The 27,258-nt window shown below is 44.4% G+C and overlaps 1 protein-coding gene across 1 annotated transcript; it reads right to left on the bottom strand.

Annotated features, from left to right (window-relative positions):
- On the bottom strand, positions 1–27,258 carry spegb (striated muscle enriched protein kinase b). Its single transcript, XM_088315403.1, has 41 exons — positions 26,862–27,258; positions 20,095–20,181; positions 19,919–19,976; positions 18,372–19,807; positions 18,142–18,285; positions 17,674–17,856; positions 17,037–17,203; positions 16,762–16,850; positions 16,495–16,670; positions 15,741–16,001; positions 15,346–15,504; positions 14,663–14,855; positions 14,348–14,577; positions 14,147–14,266; positions 13,768–13,872; positions 13,494–13,700; positions 13,299–13,422; positions 13,036–13,208; positions 12,605–12,717; positions 12,353–12,521; positions 12,178–12,274; positions 11,430–11,630; positions 11,216–11,273; positions 11,048–11,125; positions 10,687–10,859; positions 10,580–10,606; positions 10,356–10,508; positions 10,215–10,257; positions 10,041–10,109; positions 7,283–9,953; positions 6,971–7,120; positions 6,762–6,878; positions 6,482–6,649; positions 6,228–6,350; positions 5,553–5,717; positions 4,107–5,043; positions 3,300–3,539; positions 2,884–3,107; positions 2,300–2,375; positions 1,793–1,942; positions 1–1,548 (listed from the first exon to the last, which is right to left on the bottom strand). Exons 1-41 carry the CDS (start codon positions 27,256–27,258, stop codon positions 1,302–1,304), a joined length of 10,758 nt encoding a protein of 3,585 aa, XP_088171529.1. The 3' UTR covers positions 1–1,301.

Here is a 27,258-nt window from a genome sequence, read left to right as displayed (position 1 = left end):
TGATGTATTCGTCACAATTTCTTTATTGCATAGCCGTCTATCATGCCCTTCACCATGGCCAAAACAAGTCAGCAAAAAATAAAAAGCAGAAGCATGAAACAAACAGTCACTCAATAAATAAACAAATGTGAATCACACGCAGAGAGAAGTCACATTCATCGTAGTCCGAGTCCCAAACAATTCTCTTGTGAGTCAAACATCCATCATGAGGCACCACAACGTACTTTTCACAAAATACCGAATAGCAGTTCAGACAAAATGGATATTGTCATATTTCAGAAAACCCTGCAGTCTGATTTGAAAGTATAAGGTTCAATCATTGCATTGCAAAGGTTGAACGAGTGTAAATGACAAATGACGTTCTCTTGCTGAAAAACTCGAGAAATGACAAAGATCGGCAAAAAAGGGGGCAAGATTTAGCAGGAAAATGCATTTTCAGTTTGTAGTATTAATAAACGGATGACGACCAGCTTACAAAATTATTCATTGTTAAACTCTGAGACACGTGCTTATCACTTATTCACCCTTCTTGATCATTTTTATCATTGAGTTCAAAATTGGAACTAGCGATATGAAATCTTCAATCACTTAGTCTGGAAATAAAGTGATGGCTTGTCTTGACTCCTTTTGCTGAACATTTGTCGGTGAGAACTTAATCTGGTCTACAATCAGGAAGAATAAGCAAATATGGTGTTGCAACTGAGCAGAATGTCACCCAGAGCAAATTGCATTTTTTTTCGAATGACATTTTTAAAACAAATACATCTCCTGAGTTTCAAATCCTCATTTCTTGCCTTTCTGTTGAGTCAAAGTAGTAATCAAAGTAGCCCTTTGCGGCACGTCCACAAATGCGTCCTGTGTGCTCAGTGCAAATTTCAAAAAGCAAAACCAAAGTCTTTAAAACTGTGCCAATATTTCAAATCGTCGTTTGAAGCAGCACAAACGCAAGACTTTTAATAAAGATTTCTCTGCGTAACACATTACTTCCCGTTGAAATAAAGCAATGTTTACAGCATGCAATTTGCATTGTCATCAGTTCAGGTGTAAGAATTTGCATTGAACCAAAAATGCATTCAAAGTTACAAACATTGAGGTAACGTCCTGTCCGATATGAAGGTAGCGAACAAAACAAAAAAAGGATCCAGATGACGTGTTGCTTGGCATTTTATGTTCTTTTGCCAACAAAGTTCAGCAACTCAGACCTAAAGGTTCGACTTCAGCAAGCAGCTCAACGTTCAACATTGTGGCAATTTCCTCACGTTCTTCTTTAGCGTCAGCATCACCTGTTCAGAAGCTTACTTTTAATGGGGGACTTGGGAAGTGGGCGGAGCCGGTGCGACGGGACTGGTCGGAGTTTGCGGAGAGCTCTGGTAGGATCGAAGGAGAACTTTATGTTGAGTTGCCACCGCCTCTCGTCTGTGCTGCTGCTCGGTCAAGTATTCCTTGAGACGGGTGGTGGTAAAGGTAAGAGTCTGTCGCCGAAGACGCATCAGGTAGGCGTCTTGAAGCCAAGAATTATTGAAGCAGTCCTTGATCGAAGGGCGGGCCCTGTTGAGGAAGCCAAACGGTGCAAAATTGGACCATGTTCACGCTAGCCTTTAAAGCAGCCTTCCCCAACCTTATTTGCGCAACGGTCTGGTTTCATGTCAAGACGGGTATGGAAAGAAATCATGGAAACTACAATGTGCTTGGCCTTCCTGTGCAAAAGCAGTTTTGAAGGCTTCATTTGCTGATTGGCTGTGGTTGAGGACTGCTGTTTGAAATGGAATCAGTTGTCTCTGATTCAACTCACCAGGGGTAGCTACAGAGGATCTTTTTGAGGAACAGCGAGGCACTTTGAGACACATTTTGGTAGAGTTTGGACAGATCAAACTTTGCAGCGTGGATCTTCATCTCAGTCTGCTGGGGATCATTTTCCATGAAAGGCGACCTGCCGCTCAACCTGTACAATCGAGAGGATTCTACCCGTTACGAATGCCAACAGATGTTTCGATTTCTCAATGTCAAAGGATCCTATTGATTTGAACAAATATCTAATCAAAGATCCACATTAAGTATTTAGAATGTTAGGTAAATACACATTTGCATTTCTCTTGGATACAGTACGTTACGTTGTTTCAATCACTGATGTCAAAGTCAGAAATGTTTAATCATTTGTTTCTCTCGTAAGTCTAACCAAACAAGCGCCACTGAAGGATCTCATTTCGCACATTTAAGCCAAGCAAATGTTCGAGCAAAAACACTGGCGATAAGATTCAAAGTGTGCGTTGGCTGCAAGCGGTGTGAATGCAATACTTGCATAATGAAAGTGATCACACCCACGCTCCAGATGTCAGCAGGGGGGCCCACCACATCCGCTTTCAACATCTCTGGCGCTGCAGTGACGGTGAGAAAAAAAAATGGGATTTCATAATTAGCGTAAAAATTACATTTCATGAAAATATAGTTGCAATAAGACTTGATAGTTTACCATACTTGCTTACGATGACAACTACAGGTAGTGTAAATTCGGGATTCCCTTCGCTATTGTGACTTTTTTTCCCCTTTTCAGGGACTCCCAACCAGAGTTATGTGGCACATAGTGTCCAGTCCAATTATTATCAAAATTCACTTAATTGATCTGAACATGATTATTTACTGCAACATCCTAACCATTATTCATTTATCTATTCCGCGAAATGCGGTATCCTGACAGCAAGTAATAATTAGATGGGTATAAAGGGAGAGAAAAAATCATTGCCATCATCATCATCCCTGACCTAAACACCATTGAGAGTCTGTGGAACGTCCGATCTATGAAGGTGGATGTGACTGACATTTTACGATGTTTGAATCTGCGGTTTAGGTTCAATCTGATGAATACTCTGCCGGACGTGGTCTTACACATGCACTCCAGTGTTCCAACAGGTGGGCTAAATTGCTTGAGGAAAAGCGGGTTAAAGTTGTGAGCACTGCCAAAATCGATGATCTTGATGACGTTCATATGCGTGACCATGACGTTCTCGGGCTTGATATCTAGGTGGAGAATTCTTCTGGTGTGGAGGTATTCCAACCCCTGGAGGATCTGCACAATGTAGCTCACCACGTCATCCTCGGAATAACGGAACCTGAAGGGGACACACATATGACAGTTCTAAAAATACAGCCGTGATAGAAGCTACCAGCAATGCTCCCTGACGCATTTTCATGGCCAATCCGCCAATAAAATACATTTGGTTGGAAGACATCTGAAGAATAATTGTAAGGCTTTAATGATTAATTGTCTGTTGCCGAGTTGAACACAGTCTCAAAGTTGTCACCTGTCTACGAGGCTTCGGAGCATCTCTTTGCCGCTGCAGTACTCTGAAATAAGCACCAGGTAACGTGGAGTAACGTAAGCCTCGTGGAGCGCCATGATCCGGTCGTGATGCAGCGACTTGAGGATGTCGTACTCCTGCAGGACCGCCTGCTTGGTGTCGGCTTCGTACGGGACAATCTTGGCCATGAACAGGTTTCCCGTGGCGTTTTCACGGCACTCTCGGATGACTCCAGAGCGCCCCCTGTGTCAGGAAGAATGATCACAGTGCAATAAGCGATATTTTTCCACCAATTTTGTTTAAATTTGCAAGGATTATTGTTCTACTTCTACGTCACAGAACTAAATACTTTGAGATGAATACTTTCTCAAGAGTGTGCAACAGTTTACATGAGCCAAGTGAGAGGAAGCCCAAATACCTGGACAAGCACTGCGAGAACATGCAAACTGCACACAGGTGGCTCACAGCTGAGATTTGAAAAATCAAAATGATCCCAAAGTGCCAACCACTTAAGTCTTAACTTGTTTGTAGGAACCATGGTGATCTTGTGGTTAGGATTTCTGCGCCAAAGCCCTGAGGTTCATGGTTCAAATCTCCGCCTCCCATATCCCCAAAACATGACGCTATCTTAAATGAAAAAGTGTAAATGAGTGTGTCAGTTGCTTTCTATAGGTAGCCAGAGAATGATTGATTGGTGAACAGTTCAGGGTTTACCCTGTCTCACACCCAAAGTCAGCAGAGATCCAGCTCCCCCGTGTCCCTGAAGAGCAAAAACATTGCAGAAAATAGATGGTTCAAATTTGTTTGTACCTGGCTTTCTCATCCATGAATGTATACGGTTTCTGAGGAACTCCCTGGCGCAAATATCCCTCTGCAACCTTGCCGAGTGGTGTCCTTCTTCCAGAGGGTGTTGCCCGTCCCGACGGCGTGATCCGTCCTGACGGGGTAACCCGCCCCGATGGGGTAGCTCGCCCCGACAGGGTACTACGACTGTCCCCTCCCTGTAGCGCTGGCGTCAAGCTCTGCAACACCACCACCGGTTGGGAGACTTTCACAGAAGAGACGGAGGACGTGGTGATTGTTGGTGTGGCGATGGATTGAGATGGTGGAGCAACACGAGGACTGGCAGTCGGTGCATACATCGGCACTGAGGAGATAGGTTTACCAATGACAGGGGCGGGTGGAGCTACAGGAGAGGGAGCCTTGGTGTTGATGATCACCTTTACAGGGGTCTGGGGTTTGGGTGGGACGACTGGAGGAACTGTTGGCTTGGCTTGTAGTTTGCCCACACTGATGCTGAGCGCGGACTTTGCTTTGCCTGCTGTAGTTTGCACCGTCGGGTTGGTCTGGGCCGGTGCCAGTTCAGAAGGGGCACTACTCACGGTTGGTGTCTGCTTCATTTCAACTTGTTGCGTCACATAGACGGTTTTCGGGGATGGGGACTTTGCTGATGGTGCAGCACAAGTTGGAGGGGCTGGTAGGGTGGGCATCTGCATCGGGACGGGGGTCTGTATTAGGACGGGCGCCTGTTTTGGGGCGGGCATCTGCGTCGGCATGGGCGTATGTTTTGGGGTGGGTACCTGCGTCGGCGTGGGCGTCTGTTTCGGGGCAGGTGTCTGAGTCGGGGCTTTACTTGGAGCCAGTTTCATAGGTGGGATTTTCATTGATGACATCATCAACACAGGGGCTGCAGGACCTGGGGCTTGGCCGGTCTTCACCACCACTGGTGCACTAGACTCAATTGGTTCTAAGAAGAGTCAGAGAAAGAGAGAGAGAGAGAGAGAGAGAGAAAGAGAATTTTTTTTTTCCCAAGTAAAAAAAAAAAAAAGTCAAATCCAAAAAGGGACTGTTTAAAAACACCCTAGCTACAATAATTGGTCATCAGAGTAATAAAAACCGTAACATGGTTGTATTTGTGACATAAATGAAAAACTAGGGGAGTACAGTTTTCATTACATTCATGTCAACTGGGTGGTTTGAATTATTGTTCGGGTTATTGTGTGCAAATATGGTATTACTTATTTATTGTACATTTATTGTAAATTTTCCCGCAATTTCATAATTTTAATCAAAGGAGACAACTGCAATTCTGAAGAAGAAAAAAGAGAAAACATTTAGCACCGATTATACTTCATTTATAGCACAACAGAGCATCTAGAAATATAATGGATTAAGCATCTTAAATCACCTAAAACCATGTGAAGCAACTCTATGCAAACTTAAATTCTTCTCAAACTGACTCTGTTTGAAACATACCTGCAACAGCCAGTCGGACAACGTCTGAGAGGTTGCTGTATGGGCCTTGGCCGGCCTTGTTGACACAAGCCACCCGAAATCTGAAGGAGCCCCCTGCTGGTAAATCAACGGCATTGTAGTAGCAGTCTGCCACCCCTGTGGCCACCATCAACCAATTGCTCTCTCCTGTGGGACAAAAGACCGAAACATACCTTTAATATGATGCTCTGCCTTTGTTTTTATTGTTGCGAGTGATTGTGTGCATTGATTTGTACATGATGCGACTGAGGACTGAAATATTTATTATTGCATGCCGAATTCGGAGCACTAACACTTTTAGGGGTTTTATGCAAATCATTTTAATATATATAATTGAACACAATTTTTTAGGCTGTTGGTAATACAACTTTTGATAATCACATATCACCGTGTTGCATCTTGGATGTGTCAATGTCTGCTTCCTCACATCTATTTATGTAATCCCCACATTTTTATGGTGTGTTTCCATAGCAACTTCAATTGTGTGATAATGATTGAACAATGACTTTGTTTGTTTTAATGTTTCGCATGTTCGGATTTACTGTACGCATGGACACATGCAGCTGATTTAAAAGACGTGATTCTGTGTTATTTTGCAGAAGCTACTCAATGTATCTCATCCATTTATTGTCCTTTTAAAGATAAGTTAAAACAAACCTTCAGTTTTCCTCTCCAGAGAATATGTGCAGGGGGCGGTTGTGTCTGAAGGTCTCCACAGCACCAAAGCGGTGTTGTTGTACTTCTGAGGGATCTCGGGTGTTCCGGGTCGATTGGGCAGACCTTTTCAAAAAAAAAACAGTGTGAATCCATCCCCACTCCAAACCGGAACCAAACTTTGCACTAAATTTTCAACTATTCTTTTTGTAGTCCTAACAACTTGCATCAGCAGAGACACACTCAGACAAACTTACGGGCAAGGGAAATTGTGCAAGAACTGGAAGTAGAAGCCAGGGGGCTTGTCGCAACACATTCGTAAACCCCCGCATCCTTTTTGGTGGTCTGCATAATCATCAGAAGCTGCCTGCCATCAGGGCAAGCGATCATGTTCATCCTTGCGTCAATGTCCAAGGGTTTCTTATCTGAAGCGAAAGTCATGCATACAGAAACGGTCAATTGCAGATTCGTGATTTTTTTGTGTCTATTATTATCCTTGATTCATCCCTTAAGAGAGGATTCACAGTTGGGTCACACCTTTCATCCAGGTGATATGTGGCTGAGGGCTTCCCGCAGGCAAGCAACTGAGTGTCACTGGATCCCCTTCAAGCAGGACGTGATCTCTAAGCTTAATGTGGAACACTGGAGGAAAATCTGTGACACATGGAAACATAATCCAACAACAATCCGAATGGATAAGCATGTATGTGTAATAAAAGTCAAACATAATGCCATTCTGGACATACCGGACACCAGTCTGGAGTACTGGCGCAATGGTTGGTAACTCATTTCTCTGGAGATGGCCGTGGGAATATCTGGTTGTGATACGGCCTTGGATCGTCTCCCTCGGGTCAGACCCCATCGATCCCAACGAGATCTTCGCTCCCCTTCGACAACTATCCAGGAACCATAAAGTTTGTATTACTGCCTTAGAACAAGATTTTATAGAGAAGGTTCTCAGTTACAACAGCAGAACGGTGATGAAACGTCGTCCGTCAGGACTGTCGTAACCAGAGAGCCCCTTTCTTTTTTTAAATGAAGATGACATTGCATCATACCTTTTGAAGCGTCTGACTTTAAGCTGGACATTGAGTCCAGTGACTCAGATGAGGCCCCATTAGTGGCCTGAGATGCCAGCTGGTTCTGATGAAGATTGGGAACTTTAATGCCACGGTTTTCTGATGTTGCACGCCGAAGCATGGATAGAATTGGCGTCTTCTTGGGCTCCTTTTCTTCCATTACTTTTCTTTCTTCAGAATAGCTGCGAATTCTGGTTGAGATGCCGGCCACTGTTGATTCGATCTTCCTGCGCATTGTCAAGACTGGGGATTCATTGGGCTTTTTAGGCTCCTTTTCCTCTTTTGGAACGGAGCTATCAGCTACCCCATCCATGCGCGTCATCTCCACTTCTTTCTTATCTTGAGATCCTCTTCTTCCGAGTGTCCAAGACAACCTTCGTCTAGAAGGCACTGAATCTTCTTCTTTGGTCACTTCCTCTTTGCGTTCCGTTGAAGGAGTTCTTTTCAAGCGCAGGGAAAGTCTCCTCATAAAGCCTTGGTCTTTTTGAGCTTCACGAAGATCCTGGACGGATTTGGACTTCTCCTCGAGCTTCCTTTGTGCCAATTCAAGTGGGGCACCCATTGGACCGGGTCTGTATATCACCTCACCTGACTCTGTTGAATCTGAAAACGCTGCAGGTGATTTGTCCTCATTCTTTGATCGAGACAAAAATTTCAAGGTTCTTGTCAGGGAAGAGTCTCGTTTTTTGAAGCGGGCCTCAAAAACCTCCTCAGAGGAAATGTCTTCTAGGTCTACTCCTACTAATGGAGGAGAGGAATTTGTGGTCATCTTTGGCGGACTAGGCTCTTTTGCGATGGTTTCAGGTGAGGCCACTCGAGAGTACACGGCAGGATGCTCGGTAGTTGACACAATGTGTGGTTTGAGAGGTGATGACGCAGTTACAAATTTGTCAGTTGATGCAGGAGCGGACATGATATTGAGCGCATCAACAGAGGTAGATGAGCAAAGCGGTTGACTATTGAGAGGTTGAAGGGAAGGGACCATGATTGTCTGCATAATACTGGCATATGCTGAAGTTCTTCCATCAGGAAGAAGAACTTGTACAGGGGGGGAGGGTGTTGAATAAGGTGGAACTTGTCTTGTGGGGTCAGAGTATTCTTGTGTTTGTTTTGTGGTAACTGAGTTTGGACCCGTCTCTGATGATTTACCATGTGTTATTTCTTTCTCTTGTAACATTTCCTCACATGCATTTTCTTCACACATGGCTTTTGTTCTTTCCACATCTTCTCTCACTATCTGTTCTTTTTCTTTTTGTTCCTTTGTCTCTACCTCTTCTGCATTTTCCTCAAATTCAGAGCTCTGGGCTGCGACAGATGGTGAAGGAACAATGTGGTCCACAACATTTGATTCATTCATTACTTCCTCTGAGATGCTCAAGCCCTTCTCAGAAAAGCCGTTTGTGCTTGACCTCTCCTCAAAATTTCTCTCTGAAACCATTGCTTCTTTCTTTCCACTCAGAATTTCATCAGCTGTTGTCTCTTTCTCGCTTAATGATTCCTTGCTTTCAGTTTTAATGGGACCGTCCTGTGGGACATACTCTGGTGCCGTTGGTATGGGTGAAGGGTCTCGAGGAGTCTCTGGGCGAGAGTCTAGCTTGGTTTGCTCGGTAAGAGCTGACATGGATATCGCTTCCTTGAGTCGTCGCTCTTCCACCTGTGCCAATGGAATTTCAAGGGGAGCTCCTGACCTTCTGTGGAGGGCTATTGGTTCTGAATCTCCTTGGCTGAAGGAAGCACTTTTGCTCAATACCTTGGGTTTGGAAATGTCGTCGCTGGGTGAGTCACTGGATGCCGCTCTCGTCAGTGAAGGGGGTCCAAGGCGGGTGGTGCGGGAATAGCAATCAGAGGAGATTGCGCCTTTGTCGTCACCCATTCCTAATGTTTCTAAGAGAGGACCTCGCAGTCCACTCATCTTTTTGTCCACAGATCCGCCACGAAGCAGTCGTTGTCTCATCAGCTCTAGCTTTAGAGCGTAATCTTCTTGGCTCATCTTGGCAGTTCCTGGACTGGTGCTCCGCTTTGGTAGTTCCATTGAGGCGGCTTTCTTGAGAACTTTTCTTCCACCCTCCTGGTTACCTTCTGAAAGTCCTTCCTCTGGCGTGATCCGAAGTAGCAAAGCACTGTCAGCTGAACCTCCACGTCTCAGTTCTCCTTTTGGTCTCATGCGCTCAGGTTTGTCTGACTCCACGCTGGACCCCCTTTGTAGAGGCTTTCTTTTCAGAGCTTTCTCAGGCAGCTCGGTAGGTAAATCTTCATCTAGGGCACCCAGATCATCATCTCTTATCATTCTTTCTTGTTGCCGACTTTTAGCCGTCAATTCAAGCTTTTCTTTGTTCAGTTCAACGGCATCGTGTTCTGCTGACTCTTGGGACGATGACAGTTTACACGTTCCATTCAGTTTCCCCGAGTCTTTCTCATTGGACTGGATGTCATTCAGTGACATCCGAGATCCAGAGAATTCCATGTTGAGAGGCATTGGAATGAAAGGAAGTTCATCAATGTCTTCATCTGAATCAGAGGATGAGGAAGGCAAAGGTGAAGCGTCCTTGAGGTGTCTGGGAACTGCGATGGAGATGTGACTTGAGGAATCATTCAGCAACTCAGGAATGGACCGCATGACCATTTTAGATTTGTAGCTGATTATTGAACGCTAAAAAAAAAAGACCAAACAAATAAAAAGGTGTTATATGGTCTTAATAGATGCTACACTAGAAAATGTCACAAAATTTTTCATTACCTGCCATTTCCTGCGATTTACGAATTTCTTCAGTGCCTCTGTATTTATGACTGAGCCCTTACTGAGAGTCTGAAAGAAAAACATTGATTCTCTGAAGGCCATTTCAAAGGGAACTAGAGCTGAATAAGGTTATACACAATGAATAGGTCTTAAAGACATTTGGGCGTGGTGTACCTTGAACCAGGGATGTCGAAGACATTCTTGAGTATCAGGTCTCCTAAAAGAAAAAAATATTTTAACATATAGAATTTAATGTTTTTTTTTTTTGTTTTTTTTTTGCAAAGACCATGAGGATTTGAAAGAGAGGTTACTCACAGTCTGTCTGCTACAAGCAGTTTAATGATGAAACCTTTCGCTTCTCGAGAAAGATTGGCAAACATGTTTTCCTCAAAGGCCACATTGTAGTTCCTGATGTTCAGCACCGAGCTGCGGTCATTTTCGCCAGCAAATGGAGAAACGCCTGTCAGACTGATGACAAAAATCACATTTAGATTTCGGAAGAGAATCATTCGTCAACTCTTATAACTCACATAACTCACCACAGATATGCAATAACGCCAACTGACCTAAGGAAAGGGAAGACAAGGATAAGTCTGATGTGCTTACAGAAAAATGAAAAAATGAATGATTTTGCAAAAGCAGATACCAGATGTCAGTTGCCTTTGACACAGGGGTCTGGTTGACAATTTCCGGCGCGACAAATTCTGGTGTGCCGTATTTGCAGTACTGGGCCTCATCCGGGGTGATCTCCAGCGCATTGCCCAAGTCACAGATTCGGAGCTGATCACTGTGTGCATCTGCCATGAGGATGTTGTCAGGCTAAAATAAATAAATAAATCTGTTAAATGCGGAAACTTTTACATCTTTCAATTGCGGCACAGAAAATCATATTTTTGGACGTGCAAACCACTATTTACTGCGCTGTCTGTGATTAAAAATCAGCTCCAGCAAATCACTTCCAATTCCAATGAATAATCAAAAAAAAAATGATATAAGATGGTCTCTACCTTGATATCCAGGTGCATGATGTTAAGATGATGAAGATAATCCACTCCATCGAGCAATTGTCTAATACACGAGCGTACCTAGGGTACAATGAGAAGGACGACTGTAATTTGTCAAATGTTAGTCAAAATAACTTGCTGTATGCTCATAAAACATGATGCAAAGCTTACATCAGACTCCATGAGAGTAGATTTCCGTGCAAATCTGTCAAGGATCTCCTCGTGGCATCTTTACATGTGGATTCAAGTAAATAATCTAGGATTTGAAATGCATTTGGCAATAGCGATGTGAGCAGGCACAAAGTCAAAAAGTTCAGAGCAGCGATTCATCCGGCAGCAACCCCTCATCCTTTGAAATACTTCAAACCAAGCAAAATGTGGATACAGTTCAGTGATGATGATGACTACGTTCTTTTTCTCAAAGACATCGTGCAAGAAGACGACTCGCTCGTGGTCCATCTTGGAGAGGTGGCTCACCTCTCGCAGAGCTGAGTTTTTCTTCTTGGCTCGTGTGGAGATGAACTTGGCGGCGTACTCCATTTTGTCTACTTTCTGGGTCACGCGCTTCACGTAGGAAAATGCGCCTCTGCGGGGAACAACAATGATTCAACATTCCACGTCACAGCAGAGGTGGAGGACTAGAGTCTCAGGACTTGAGTCGAGAAAGACTTAAGGTACTCATGTTAGGACTTGGCATTTTGGGGATAAAACACTTGAAAGAATCGATTAGACCACAACCTAAAGGGCGACTTCACGTGACTTGTTTGATTTTGGCCACAATGACTTGAGACTTGTTGAAAGAATGACGTTTCCCAGCCCGAAGATGGACCATATTTTAAAGTGCTAGCGTAGCAGCCTATCAGGGAGTAAAACTGAAATTTCCCACTGGACTGTGAAAGTACTCCACCAGCCACTGTCGGATTGTCCTATCGGATGCCTGATTTGAAAAATGTCCAAATATCGCGTCAATCAGCCACCTTGCACGTCGTACCACAAAGTGTCGCCTCGCATCCTCATTGGCACTTACACAATGAAAGGGTTTATTGACAGCGCGCTGTGCCTTGCTAAGTGCAGTGTGAAAAGGCCTCAAGATATAAAACCTACTTATGACTTGACTCTCGTATATGCATTACCTTCTGATTTCCTTGTGAATGTCATAATGGTCAGTCAGTCGTCGCATTTTCCTCAAAATGGTCACCTCGTCCTCCATCGGCTCCTCTTTGCTTAAAGCTACATTTGATTAGTAGCTCAATGAGTGAGTCATTGAAAAAAGGATTGACTCATTGTATGTGAACGCAAATAGGTCACCTTCATGAACGGTGAGTTCGGCTTTACAGGACACAGAGCCTGCCAAGTTCCGGGCAGTGCAGGTGTACACTCCTGAATCCTCAGAGCAAGCATTGAGGACCACCAGGGAACATTCATTGTCGTCGTACACAAACGTGAAATGGCAGCCCTCTGAGAGCAAAACATCACCCTGAAACAAACGGCATGACTTTAATCAGTTCTGTTTTAGGCTTGCTGCTCCTCATACGTAACTTGAGACTGAAAGCTACGCACCTTGAACCAGAGGATGTCAGGAATCGGCTGACCCTCCACAACCACAGCAAAGCGAGGGGACTCCCCAGAGCAAATGTCAATATCCTCCATTATAGTCTCAAATGTTGGGGGAGCTGTGGACAGAGTGACATGAGCAAAATACTCCAAAGGCACTGGGTATGTTTCAGACCTACAGGAAGTTTAAAAAATTGAGGGCTCTTATCAACATGAGGGTCTTGGGGGAGCTGGAGGCTCTCCTAGATGACTTTGGAAGAGGGGTAGGGTACTGATGAACTACTGAATCAAACCCAAAGTTCCGGTCCAAACAGATGTGAGCTACTGTCAGTCCAAGCTGCGGTTTTTGGGCCCATCTCCATTTGCTTGATGTGAAGTATATTCAAGACCATCGAGATGCCCACAATAAGAACATAGATGACCACGGTGCAGCCTACCTGCCATTTCCACGCTGAATGTGCAGCTGTCACTCCCATGCTTGTTGGATGCCACAAACATCAACTCGCCAATGTCGGCATGCTTCACTTTGGTTAGCGTCAGTGTGTGCTGATCATCATCTGGCATTGCCATCTCGTACACGCCCCGCTTGTTGTCCAAGACCACTCCCCTCCTGTCGATATTAAAGTCCACAATCTGTGTTGTACCGCATTAAAAATGTGTTTTTCCGTATTCTCTTGGGAAAAACAACAAGTGACTATACCTTTTCCAGATGGCGGCAGCATTGACATGGTTGATGGTGATGGTAATGGTCACTGACTGGTTTTCCATCACATATACAATTTCCGGTTTATCAATAATCACTGGAGCTTCTTGAAGATATGGACCTTGAACCCAAAGACCATGGTACTGAGTCAAAGCAGCAAGACCAGATGCTCTCAAGTGAAAATAGCTATACCTCGGTCCAGCAGTTGGACGGGGTCTGTGGCGGGTGAAGGTTTGCTAAAGGCTTTGGACGTGATGGCCAAAACCCTGAAAGAATAGCGCACGCCTTTGGACAGTGTGCTGATAGTGAAAGTGGTCTCCTTCAGGCCGGATGCGATAATTGTCCACTGGATGGAGCCGAGGGCTTGTTGCTGGATGGCGTACATCAAGGAGTCCGACTCTACGTGCAAAGAACAACTCAAATATATGCGAGAGTCCTTCCTGTGTGACCAAATGTTTTGTGGTACCAATGGAAGGGTCCAGTCTCCTTGGCTTCCTCCAGCTCAGGGTGATCACTTTACCAGTGATCTTTTCAATCACCGGGGTCCCATCAGGGGGATCAGGGAGGATATCTGAAAAGGATTAAAAAGTGGAAATAAATATTACGCATCTCCCCGTTAAGCCATGTCAATATTCATCTTTGTTAGTGGTTCTCAAACTGAGGTCCGATTAGCTAGAGATGGCTTTTTTTCCCCAAAACAATCAAGCTATGTTGAATTACTGCCAGGATCTTTTGAGGGGGTCCTTGGAAGAAGATTTCCCCCTGTGAGGGGTCCCTTAACTGAAAGGTTTACAGAACCACTGATCTAAGACATATTGGTAAAAATGCTTAAAAAGGAGCATTACCTGTGACATAGAGATGAGCGTAGCAAGTGGCCTTGCCTATTTTGTTGGAGATGACGCTCTTGTAGACGCCACCGTGCGCGTGACACACTGAGCGGATGACCAGACTGTGGACATCGCGAACTGAAAAGCAGTGAAAGGTTTCTGACGGTGGGTTGAATCCTCGCAATGCGTCTTTGAGTTATTTTGGGGGTAAGCACTTACATTGCGTCATCTTTCTGTCCTCGGTGCTTTCGATTCTTTTGCCGTTGTGGAACCAGGCAATGGTGGGATACGGCAATCCGGCCACTTTACATTTCAGAGCAGCCTCCTTTCCCTCAATGACATCCAGATCATAAAGAGGCTTGATGAAGTCGGGCATTGTGAAACGCTCCACTTCATTCTCAGGGACCTCGGGCTCCTCAGGTATGGATGGCATCTTCTCCAATTTAGCCCTGTGTGAACAATGACTGTCATATCCAAATCCCAAAATAAAGCTCATGCCACAACATCCAAGAAATGTTTTGATTCTGATCCTACATCTGTGAAGAGATGGCCGGCCGTGGCTCTTGAATGTACAGCTCAGCAGAACATTCGGCCTCGCCGTGACTGTTAGTGGCCGTCGCGGTATAGAAACCTTCATCGTCATTGGTTACGTGAGAGATGATGAGGGAGTGACGACCGTTCTCCCGAAGAATGCGAACATCCTCACTCTCGGTGAGCGGGTGATCTGCTGAGAAACAGCATTCTGTTGTACCACTGATTGCCCAAAAACTGTACCGCATCAGTGGAGTGTTACGGGAAATTATCTGATTGCACTTCATGGTTTGAAAATGGTTAATTTACTCCCAATAATATATTTTTGGCCTTCTAGCTATGCTAGTGACGTATAATGAGAGGCAAAAACATGAATTGTGTTTCAACTAGATGGCAAAAGGTACAATTAATTTGCATGTTCACCTGTTACCATTTAATAGCTTGGTGTTCAATTACACTACCCACAATTTAAGTCTGACAAAGTCGATTTGTGAGCAAACTAAGAAAAGATGATTATTTCTGGATATTTACAGTACTTTTTGTGACATTATTGAGCTGTGAGATTTTTTGAACATCCGGTGAAATGCCTTGTTTGGAAAACAAGTCAACTTTCGAGCCGACTTCTTAAATATGAAATCGCAGTGAGACCGATGGGACGTTGGAAGGCATTTTTTTGGCAACCTTACCAAAGTGAGTCCAGACGACTTTTGGGGGCGGGGTCCCGCTGACTTTGCAGTCGAATCGAGCGTTGCGGCCCTCGATGACTTCCAGAACGTCCAGTTTGCGAGTAAAGAGAGGCTCAATTGAGGGAATCACTCTTAGTTTCCCACAAGAAGTTATTTCCTCTGAAATATATCATAAAACAGAGCAAATATAACTCATGTCATCTGATAATAAACGTGTCATCATTCCTGTTACTGTCAAAGGAGACATATTAGTTGAGACAATATAAGAAATAGCGTATGACTCAACTTTTGATGATATTTTGACAAACGTATACCACAGACATGTTATTAAGACCAGGGAACAGTTTCAATTTGTAAAAAAAAAATACTTAAAATGTTTCCTTCAATACACTTACCTTTAGCCGTGCTGAGCTTGCAAGTGTACGTCCCGCAATCATCCTCGTGCACTGAATCAAGCAGCAGGCGACACTTCCTTCCGTCAAAGTGCATTTTACAGTTGAGCAAGGCAGGCTGGATGAGTTTTCCATTCGTCAGCCAGTCCACATCTGTGTCTTGCGGCCCGATGACGTGACACTCGAACAGCACCGTTTCGCCCGCGTTGGCTGTGATGTCTTTCACCGGGCGGATGACAGCCAAGCTCGGCTCGACTGGTGGTACTGGGCAGAAATCAAATCAAATGAACAAACAGACACATTAGAAGAAAGTGACCGCAGCATAAAACGCCATCTTCTGGATTGGGGAGGCAGTGCCACACCCTGTGAGGAATTTTTCCAAATAAGACGAAAAACGTGAGCCAAGCAGTACTACCGGTGTGAGGTGAATGCAGTTCTGCAGCGACAATCTGGAAAGGTAGTCATACACGTTGTGGGGAAGGGATGCGCCGAGTAGCAATAGGGACAGGACAGGAGTAGTGAGCCAGGCAATTTTACTAGTGTGAAAAAAGTGCTACACACGGTTTGGAAATGCAAATCGGACTGCCGCAGGACAGGACAGAAGGAGTGTGCCGGATGGTGCTACAGGTGGATTTGGTGGGAGTACCAAACTGGAAAGACAGTTCTACAACTTAGTAAGGATGGAATGTGAGGAGTAGCAAATAGGACAGAACAGAAGAGGACAGGAGCGGTGAGTGGTATTGGTGTATTTTTCTACCTTTGACGTCCAGCTTCCCTTCACACTGTTTGGTTCCAAACTCATTGATGATCTTGCAGGTGTAAATCCCAGAGTCTGACGTCAGGGCCGACTTGATGGTCATTTCAAAAGTGCCATTGTCTGTCTCCCGCACAATATGACGCGGGCCACTTTTGACCGTAACTCTGTCTCTCAGCCTGCAGGAATAAAATCAAATGATCAAGCGTGACATAAGTCAATTTCTGTAACAACTCAAGCTCTGTGACGGGCATGATTGACGACACCTACCAATACAGCAAAGGTTTTGGTTGACCGCTTATTCGTACAAACATGGTGACTTCTTGTCCTTCCACAATGGTTTGATCAGACATCGTCACCTGTTTAACAAGGACAGAAACAACTCAGAATGCAGTTGAGTTCTGTTTACGTTTTAAGAAATGGAGCTATGAAATCACTCTGAATGGCAACAGACATATTGAGCAAATTCCCGTACCGCATTTGAAACAAATTAGTCGCATGAGATCAACACTCAACAAAAAAATGTAAACCTGTTGAGCGCTCACCAGAAATGCGGGCGGTTTCTTGAATTTGGTGTCAAGTGTCCTCCTAGGTTGTTGTGAACTGAAGTCCATGGCTTCCTCCAGGGGACTGAGGTACTCCTCGTCCGACGTGATGGGGCTGCCGATGTCCATCGGAACCCCCAGGACACCCTTCGGCTCCTGAATGGCTTCTACCAAATTGCACATTCATGAAATCTGATGAGAGGTCAAATCTTTCGTGTGCTTTCTTGTTGTCTCATATAGAACACGTTCTCATTATTTTCAGAAGCCCTTGACATGAACTCCATTGTTAAATGTCAAATCCAAACAATGACAGATTTTCCCAGAGAGAAGCAACAAAGCCCCAGTGAGCAATTTATAGGTTCAGCTTTGCTCTTTGTTGCTATGGTAACTATAAGTGTGGTTGTTGAGCTGGAATATATTGCACATACAACTGGCTGACGGGAGTCAGAGAACGGGAGCAGGAAAAGACGGCAGATGAAATGTATTTGCACATCACCGTCCTCTCGTTAGTGAAGAGAAGCCGGAACATTTTTGAATGCACAGTCGTTATCCAAAAATCCTGTCTGATTAAGTGAGCGTTGATGGTCCTCCTGAGATCACTAAAGCTAACGATGCTCAATATTTAAACGGGACACACCTGCGTTAATGGTGAGCGTTGCATTGCTGGTCACTTTGCCCTCCTGGTTCACAGCTGTGACGCTGTAGTTTCCACCGTCGCACACTTGGGCCGATTTGATGAATAGACTGTGTCGTTCGCCTTCCACTTTGACGACGTAATTCGAAAGGCTGCTGACTTCCGCGTTGTCTTTTGTCCAGGTGACTTCAACACAATTATTATACATCTTAGATGACTTCATGTTGCACAAAAAGGACATACCTTTGCAGTCTGGACAAGGAGGGGTGAACATTTGCTACTCTATCGGGAGTCTCAGTCTCCAGGATTCTCCAATAACATCTCAAAATGTACCTCTATTTGTTATCACTTATCACTTTTTTTAAAGAAGAATAAAAAAATGTCTGTGAACTCTGAACCATTTTAAATTGTGTAAAAATTACATCTGTCTCATTCAAGGGAGATTGTAATGTCCACAGCAGCATGTGGTACCTTCAGGAATAGGATTGCCGGAAATGTTACATTTGAGTAGCACATCCGAGCCACATTTGGCAAGCGTATCTTGAAGAGAAAACTCAAACACGGGCGCTTCCATCGGATCCTCTTCGGCAGACACGTAGGAATCATCTGAAGAATCTGCAGAAGCACCGAAGGTAGACTAAAGTTGAAGAGCAACTTCAACGGCAACATGCAAACTGCAAAATGAGTAAGACATATCAAACCTATTTCAGGAGACATTGGTCGTGGGCGACGATGCTTGACTTTGGCCTTTTGCTGTTGACTTTTGGGCTGTTGAAGTTGATTTGTCTCCATGGGAACATGTTCACCTTCCACAACAATTGTAGGGATGATTATATTTGGGGCTTGCTTCGGGAGATCCACCGCCGTTTTTTCCTTCTGTGGATCGGCTTGTATCTTCCGAGCGGGTGTTGGATGACTGGTAACACTTTGATCTAGTGTACTTTCATCCCTGTTTTCGACTTTTCTCAAGACTACTTCTGTCGGCGTCGTTCTTCCCGGTATCTCATTACGTTGTGTTGGCGTTGGAAGTTGAGGGCTAAGCGGAGATTCTTGTCTCCTTGAAACTCTTTGTAGAAGCGGACTTGGGGGCCTCTTTTCAAGTTTCTGTGCGCTCGTTTCTGAATTAGTTAAACTTGGTGAGTCTTCCTTTTGTTGCTGGAATAACGCTGGTGATGATGACCTCTGAATTATTTCAGTAACTGGGCTGATTCGATTTAAGTCTCGAAGTGATCGTACGCCTGGCAAGTCAGATAACTGCATTGACTCTGTGGAGGCTTTTGCATTTGTGATACCGCCACTTGTGCTTTGGGAATGCCACTGCTCTGGCGTTTGTTGCTCCGGACTAAGTCCTTTTTGCTCTTTTGCCCTCTGAGATCGTTCCCTTTCTTGCAGTCTTTGAAGGACCTGTGGGGGAATAGGTTCAATTTTCCTGAAAGGCTGGCGCTGTCTCGCCTTCAAAGTCAGCTGTTCTGTTGAAAAGGATTTCTTCAAATGGGGCTTACCGACAAGCTTCTTGATACGCTGCAGCTCCTCCGTGAACTTGTTCTCAATGTCCTGTACCTTTTGAGAATAGCGAGGTTTCTCCTCGAGCGACGCAGCCCTCTGCTTAAACATTGATCTCCGTTCGGCCGCATCTTCTTTGAGCGCCTCTCTCAGATCTTCCCTGGAACTTTCTCTAGAAATACCCAACCGGCTACCTCCGTCATCCGAGTCGACGGAACCCGCCCGATTGAATCCTGCCCAGGATCTCCCTGATATGGAACCTTCGGGAAAATCCAGGCTTCGCCTTCTCTCTTCCAAGTCACGGACCTTCTCAAAAACCTTTGAACTTGCCCTTGTAAGCTTCGGGGATGGTCTAGGTGTCAACTCTTTCCGGGAATACTCGCTCAGTGGAGTTTGAGGTCGTGAATCCTGGGTGTTATTTTGGGATTTTGGCATTTTAACCTTTTCTTCAAACTCTGCAGGCACTGTGTCTTGGTATTCTGTTGGTACAGCAACTTTCTTCCGCAAGCTGAGAGGTGTTGTCGAACCAGAGCGACTTGGCATTGGAGAGTTGGAGGGACGTTTGATGAGTCTTGGGGATGGGGGTGGGAGAACATCTGGTGGAGAACCTCTAGGAGAACCATTTGACTGGCTCCTAAAATACAGGAGTTGAATCATCATCGGCAGATTTTGGACAGCAGTTCAAAAGTTTAAAGATCTCTGTAAAGTTAACTTCCAGGACAATGGGAAAAACAAAGACTCTTGCCTTGCTTCTGTGAAATCTTCGCGTGTTCTGGTTTCATCATCTGCATAGTTTTCCATCACTACATTTGAAAAAATGGAAAAAGATTGGTTGATTTGATTTGATGACCCTCACATCTGAGTGTCTTGCAATTCTGTGTTTTTCAAGATAGACAAAAAACAGACAAGGTGGATGGATACCTGTGTGCACTGCATGGTCCTCACTATCCACATTATTTTCATTGGTCTCGAATTGGTCTCCTGCTTCGTCTTCACTGCTGTCCGATTCTAAAAGATATAAATATGAAAAGAGAATGGGGCTGAAAATGTTGCAACAATGCAAACAAATCAGTCTTCAGTCAGGCTCTAATATCTCTTTGAACAAAAAAAACAAGTTTTGTTAATTGGTTTTAAATAATTCTGTTCAAATCACATTTTGTTCTGATTTGTTCATGCTGAGAGGGAATTCAGTCACTGGTGGACCTTAAAATAGAAAGAACCGCTGAGTCATTGGCAGCTCTTGTGGGGTCTCGCTTCACAGTAGGTGGGATTATATAAACTGAGGTATTTCGTTTTCACCAACGGTGAAAACAAATCACACGTAAAAATTGAATGCTTCAGAATAAATCATTCAGAATAACTTCTTTGTTTTTACTTTGATTTGAGGGAAATCCTCTTTAAACTAGCAAACGTTTTTTTTTTAATAAACCTAACCCAAATTAAGACAACACATCAACATTTCGTCTTTTATTATCCGGGGATTAATATCTGCTTCTGGTACACAATTTATTTGCTCAGAAGCATTTTTTAAAGTACAATTAAAGACCACATCATGTCGCAAAAGTAGTGGAAGAAATGTAACTTCTCTGTCTCCTCTTTGGCATGTAAAATGCATGCTCCACAGGGTTTAAGTCTGGAAATGGACCTGGCTGGTCTATAACCTTCCCAAACAACTCTTTTGTGTGTTTTGTTAAATTTCTGCAACCGGGAGATGGTGATAGCTTCCCTCCTGCACTCTGCAGATTGTCACTGATGTCACCACCATCTTTATGGCGCTCTGGTTTTCAATTTGGTTCCCATTCATACCCTAAGCCACATCTGAAAGTGAGCGGAGACATTCAGCGCTATTGATGCTTTTACACATTAAGGAATTATAAGACACAGCTAGGCAATGACACACACTTTGCAGTCACAATAATAGAAAAATTTGATTTGTTTAAAGAAAAGCTGTTACGATTCAGATTTTAATGTAACTTCAGTTGCAGGAAATGAAAGCTGAAATGTTTTCTCTCTCAGAATTTGTTGTCAAGACAAACTTTCTGCAATTTACGACAAAAATGAAAGAAGTGGTCACAATGTCCCAATACTTTTGGAGTGGATTGTATACAATAAGTTCTAACTGTGAGGTATTATGAGCATTTTTTTTATCTGCATGGAAAAAAAGTAGTAGTCCAGCATTGTGGTATGGATTGTGTGGCAACCGACTATTCTGTGCACGGTGTGACCATTTGCAAAGGCAGACGGCAAAGAAAATGACACATGAGTGCTTCAAATACATTTGGGTCGTTGCAATGCACACCAACAGAAATTGTGCCCAATTCCAGAGTGCAACGGGAGAACACATCACGTCGGCGGACTGCGAACAACTCAGCTTAGTCATGTAACTTGCGTTACATCGACGAATGCATCTATTACATAAACACGATGTACGGTCGCGTGTCATAGAACAGAAACCTTCATCTCAGTTCAATTCAGAAAGTGTGCTTTAAGTTGCTACTGTCCAAAATAAAGGTCCAAATATCAACGCGTGCAGTCAGAGCAACTTTGTATGATCCAAATTGAGCTGCAGAAAAGGCTTCAAAACTGAAAAAGATAACCAGTCCCATAACCAGCTACAGTGGTACAGCAGGTTTGAGTTTTTGTTTTGGTACCCGGCACAAACACACACCAGCATGAGGAGAACATGCAAACGCTCCACAGGAAGGCCTGGGAGGAGATTCGAACCCGCAACCTGAGCCAGAACTAAGCCCTCATCACTGCGCTGCTGGACATTCCACCAAGAAAATATGACAACGAACGGTCACAATAATAGCCGGACAGAAGTACTGTGAAGAAAACAAAAGCTACCAAATGAAACAAAATTCCAAATCACTTGCCTGATCACTACTTTGGTTTACATGGAAACTCTGAGCTGCTGTCGCCTCCACTGCTCTTTTCTGTCCAGCGCTACAAGGAGTTCCCCCAACCTTCTGAGGGGATTCCGAGCCAGCACCACAAGCACAAAATGCTCAACAGGTATTTTCCTACTTTAGAGAGAAAAAAAATAAAACCGTCATAAAATCTGAAATCACTTAAATACAAAAATGCTCAGCATTGGACAGAAGGCACGTGATTGGTTATGAAAGAAATTCCACCTCAGACTCTCGGCATTCCTTCTTCGGGGAGAATCCGTTTGTGCAAAGCATTCTTTCGTCCAAAGCCTCCGTTGGTGAGCGCAAAGGTTGGTTGCTTGGATGCATATCATCCGCCGCTGTCGCCGCTCGTCCACACAGTGGCCAGCGACGGTGTGAGCATCCTCCCCCGCTGCCTTCCACCCGACAGGCAGCGCACATCCACAGGCGGGCAGGAGAACCGTGGGAGTGAGGCAGCCCTCCTGAGATCACTGATACGTCCTTACAGCATTGCTTGACGTGTCGCAACATTTCTCCCTTCCTGGCCATGCATCTGCATCTTTTTTCTCAGTTTGTGTGAGGCAGTGAGGATGCGTTATCAGAGAGGGAGAGAGGCGGCAAATCATTTGGCAAAAAAATAAAATAAATAAATACACACTGCTCTTCGCATCTCTGCTTTGACGGAACACTGATAAGATGGAGCACTGATAACTCGGTTGCTTGGACTATAGTGATAGAGATACACACACACACATATATATAATATATATATTATATATATATATATATAATATATATATGGGGTGTAATAAGCACTGGCCTGATCCAGAAAATCTAAATCGGAAAGATGCAAGTGCATCGAATCAAGTCATTGATTGAATCGAATCATCATCCCACTGGGTCGGAGTGAATCGAATCGTTCCGCTTTCATATCAAACCGGCCTTCAATCGCCTCGCTTTTCGCCAGAAAACTTCAAAATAACAAATGCTTGAAGTAAAAATGTTTCCATGTAGGATTGACTGTGTGGCTCTTCAAAAAAGCGCCATTTGGCCGCCACTTCCATTCTGCATTCCCATTTAATGGCACGGTTAATCAATCTAGCGCAGGGTGATTTCCACTGTGTAAAAGGAGCTCCACCTGTTGAGTCAGACTTTTGACCCAAGAGGAATACGCCATGTTGAGGCTGGCGTCCAAACGCACTGGAGAGGAGCCATAACAGCCCAGAGTAACATTTTCACCATTGCCAAGCATCAGCGCTATAAAAAGATCAAAGTGGAATGACAGTAAGTGTCACAATAGAAACAAGGGCTCTCTCAAGACAATAAGATCCTCGTTCGGATCTTCGTCGGGGCAGCTTTGTGCCGAATTTCTTCAGTTACTAATTTCCTCACACGTTCCCAAAACTCGAAATTGTCCATAGGTGTGAATGTGTAAAAGTTCATATCTTGTCTGCAGATTAGGGTTTGATTTCCACCTGGTCTGATCCACCTATTCCTCGTGTCAACCAATCAGCTCTCAACAACCTCTCGTGCAGGCGTGCTTCGTTCCCTGCTTTTTTCCATCGGTGTCGGATCTTCTCCCACTACTCATAGTTTTACCTTTTTTCATCATAAATATTTGTGTCAAGTCTACTTCTGTCCCACTGCCTTCGCTCTCCTTGATTCTCTGCATTGGCCTCTGCTTTTGCCTCCACACCAATCTGACGAAAACCCCTCGTCCTGAACATGTTCCTGGACTGCATGATAGTTATGTTAAGTGAACAGAATCATTAGAATCAGTTCATCAAAAAGATTTGTTCAATTGAACCGTTCAAAAGAACCGCTCACCGAATCATTCGTGAACGGCAAATGTCTGGACGTTCACTCACCGAATCATTCGTGAACGGCAAATGTCTGGACGTTCACTCACTGAATTGTTCGCTAATGGGAAGTTACCTCACTGATTCTTAATTGAACAGCAATAGCGTGACACCATCTACAGTAAATCCCGCCTCCATCTGTCGATTGGTCATTGGCGACGATTGACGACGTTAATTTGGCAGAGCTCAAATGAGGAAGTGATCCATTCACTCATATCCACTCAAAAGATTCGCTCATTTGGATAACTCGTTCAAGAACGACCCGACATAAGACTGCACGCATTTTAAATGTTGGACACAACAAACTGGGTTTATTTTTCAGCGGCTCTCCATACGATCTATATTTCCGATTGCAAAGTGGCCCAGTCGTCGACATGCTTCTGACTCTTCAAATTCCACTCACGTATGTAAAAATAGCCGGCACAAACGACATTACAATCTCGTAAGTCTAGACAAAGCCTTGCCGATTCGATTGGGTGTACATTGCCAAAAATATCTCATCAGGTGGGGAATAAATTCCAGCAAGATTTAAGAATTAAAAGCTGTACTGAATAAACTGAGCAGCAGAAGTGAGAAGAAGTTGGACTGGGCAGAGTTAAAATTAGCGCTGATGTCTTCCCGTGTAACAGGAGAGACGCCGGCCAGCGAACATCCCAAAAATCTAAGGCCTGGCAAATTCCACTTTATAAATAACTCCAAAGTCGGTGGACGCGGGGGCAGCCAGGAGAGACATTTTGGAAGTGCGAGAGCGAGAGAGGGAAATGTTTAGGCAGCATGCTTGAGTGATGGGACAGCTGTAGACCACGTCAGTGGCACATCAGACGGCTAGTCAATCAAGCTGAAGGTTAAAACTTTTGAGACGAATTGGTCGACTTTATTTCAAGGGTGGGGGCTTGTTGATGACTTCACCACAATCTTTTTTTTTTCACTCGGCCGCAAAGCATAAAGAAAACGGATGGTGCAATGTTTGGCTCCTCGGCAACCGATACTGAGCCGTATGTTTTATTTCCAATTTATTGTACAAAAAAACCAAGACCAAGAATCTCAGGCTCAAAATCTCTGTTCCCGAATCTTTGGATTTATAAACTGCACCTCCAACTACGGAAAAGCTATTCTTTTTTAGTTTAAAATAGCTTACCTGAACTAAAATCTCGAGGTAAACTCTGTTTGGATTTTAAAAGTCTGTGTCTGTTTCTTCCCCGCATAACAGAAAAAATCATTTTATCCTAAACATTGGCCTTTTGGGTCGAGTTTGATGTCACTGCCAAGCACACTCCGGATCAGCAAAATATCTTGGGAAGTGTAGCACTAAATTCGGTTTTGTGGCGTGTCAGAGCTGCTGCTTTGACAAACGACTTGGCCGAGTCAAAAGTGCGTGGCGCGTATCCGCTCCAGCACTTTGCTGTTGTTCTGCAGCGCTCAGCATGACTCGCTAAAAGTGATTCACTTTTCAAATGAGACGGGCTTTTCCTGTTGAGAGGCTCGATGAGAAATGCGTTGGCCAGGATTGTTGCTGCGGAACATTTCAATCAACTTAGATCGGGCATTGAAAAAAGACCGAGTGATGACGTATGTCAGGACTTTTCAAACGTTTTGGGTCTTACGAGGCAAAATGTTACCGCAGGACCCTTTCGTGATCCTAATGGCAGGTGAATATTACGACATACTATGTGTTACCAACAAAATGTCGTGGGAATTCTTAATTTGAACATTTCAAAGGAATTCAACTAACCCGAATCCAACCACTGGGTGTCAATTCTTCTTCCACACCCAGCGAGCTGTGACGGTCAAACGTTATATGCGTACGTATGTTTTGATTCCGTTAACTGCCCGTCGACGGGCCACAACGCTCACCAACGACCGTAAAGTGTCCCGACAACATTATGTCAAAGGCCGAACATCAACACATATCAAGAAAAATATCAGCCCCACAAACATTTTTTTTACCTCTAAGATGGCAAACTTCAAACATGCTGTTTTTTTTTTAAAGCACCATTCACCGTTATAATGACAGTAATCGTGATGACGCAATGGTGACTTCCGTTCTAGTATTCTTTATTTCATCCAGAAAAAAAAAACAAAGTGTAGACTTTTTTCCTGAAGTGGTGCACAAGGTGACGACGCATCCCTGTACGGAAGCATGAGGGATATTTAGTCACACGTTAGAAACCTTGTGCTTCCGAGCAGCACATATTTTGTCATCTGAAATCTCAACATAAAAAGGAACTAGAAATGTAAGAGATTTCAGATTTCTATGATCCGTCACAATGTGTGGACAACCGCCCCACTCTCTGTCTTTGGCTTGAGAACCTAAGTTTGAGAACCATCAGTTCACATGATCTGGACGGAAAGATATTCTTGTTACAAGTGATCCTAATGCCGTACGTTATAGTAGCTGCCTTTTTTTTTTCTTTACGTGGAGTGGACTCTAAGAAAACACATCGTCTGTATGAATAATGGATGCCAGGAGTATCCGCAAGAATGCGTGCCTTTGAAAATGAGATGGTGCCCTCATGCCATTGGACATTTCGGCAAGAGTGCTTTTCAATTCTCCGTGGTTTCTAACTTGAATCAGTTGGTCGGATGTCTGGCATGGAACCAAAAACTGTGGCTTATCAAAAGGAAACAGAAGCTTTCTAATGAAAATGTTTCAAGAGGTCCCAAGCACAACCACCCCAAAAAATACTAAAAGTACCCCCCAAAAAGTTACAAAAACTTTCCTGGACATCAGTTTAACCCAAAGGTGGGCAACTGCTGTCCTTCAGGTATCCTGAAGGTTTTCGATGTCGCCCTGCTTAGACACACCTGATTCAAATGATCAGGATGGTTCACCAGCTGATGAGCTGATCGGCGTCAAGTCGGCCATTTTGGTCTGAAACTTTACCATTTAGTGAATAATTGCCACCAACGTGGCACTCATGCGACAAGTTTGGCTCACCTTCACCGAGATCCAAGACAGCTAGTACGGCACTGCTGCGGGCCTCTCCCAGGTGGTTATTGGCGATGCAGGTGTAGAGGCCTGCATCACTGGGCTTGCAATCCCGAATCCAGAGGCCTCCGTATTCCTGGTTTTCCATGTTGAGGAGCTCATCGTTGTGGTACCAGTACAGACAAGGCTGGGGGTCTCCACAAACAGTCACCTTCAGCCGGATGTCGCAACCCGTCCCGACTGCGGCGTTCCGCATTTTGCGCGTGAAAACCGGCGGAGTCGGGCTCGGATGAGCGGCGAGCGCTCGCTCCGGGCTCATTTTGGAGCGTTTGGGTGGGACGACGGGACTCGGGGGAGCTTCGTTTGCCCCCTTCTTTGGGGACGTATCCCCTTCTGATTTTTTCAT

The sequence above is a fragment of the Idiotropiscis lumnitzeri genome, chromosome 14, assembly GCF_059441095.1.
Source record: "Idiotropiscis lumnitzeri isolate Australia: NSW breed Sydney's pygmy pipehorse chromosome 14, RoL_Ilum_1.0, whole genome shotgun sequence".
In the NCBI taxonomy this organism is placed as follows: Eukaryota; Metazoa; Chordata; class Actinopteri; order Syngnathiformes; family Syngnathidae; genus Idiotropiscis; species Idiotropiscis lumnitzeri.
This window is presented reverse-complemented; position numbering and strand designations above follow the sequence as displayed.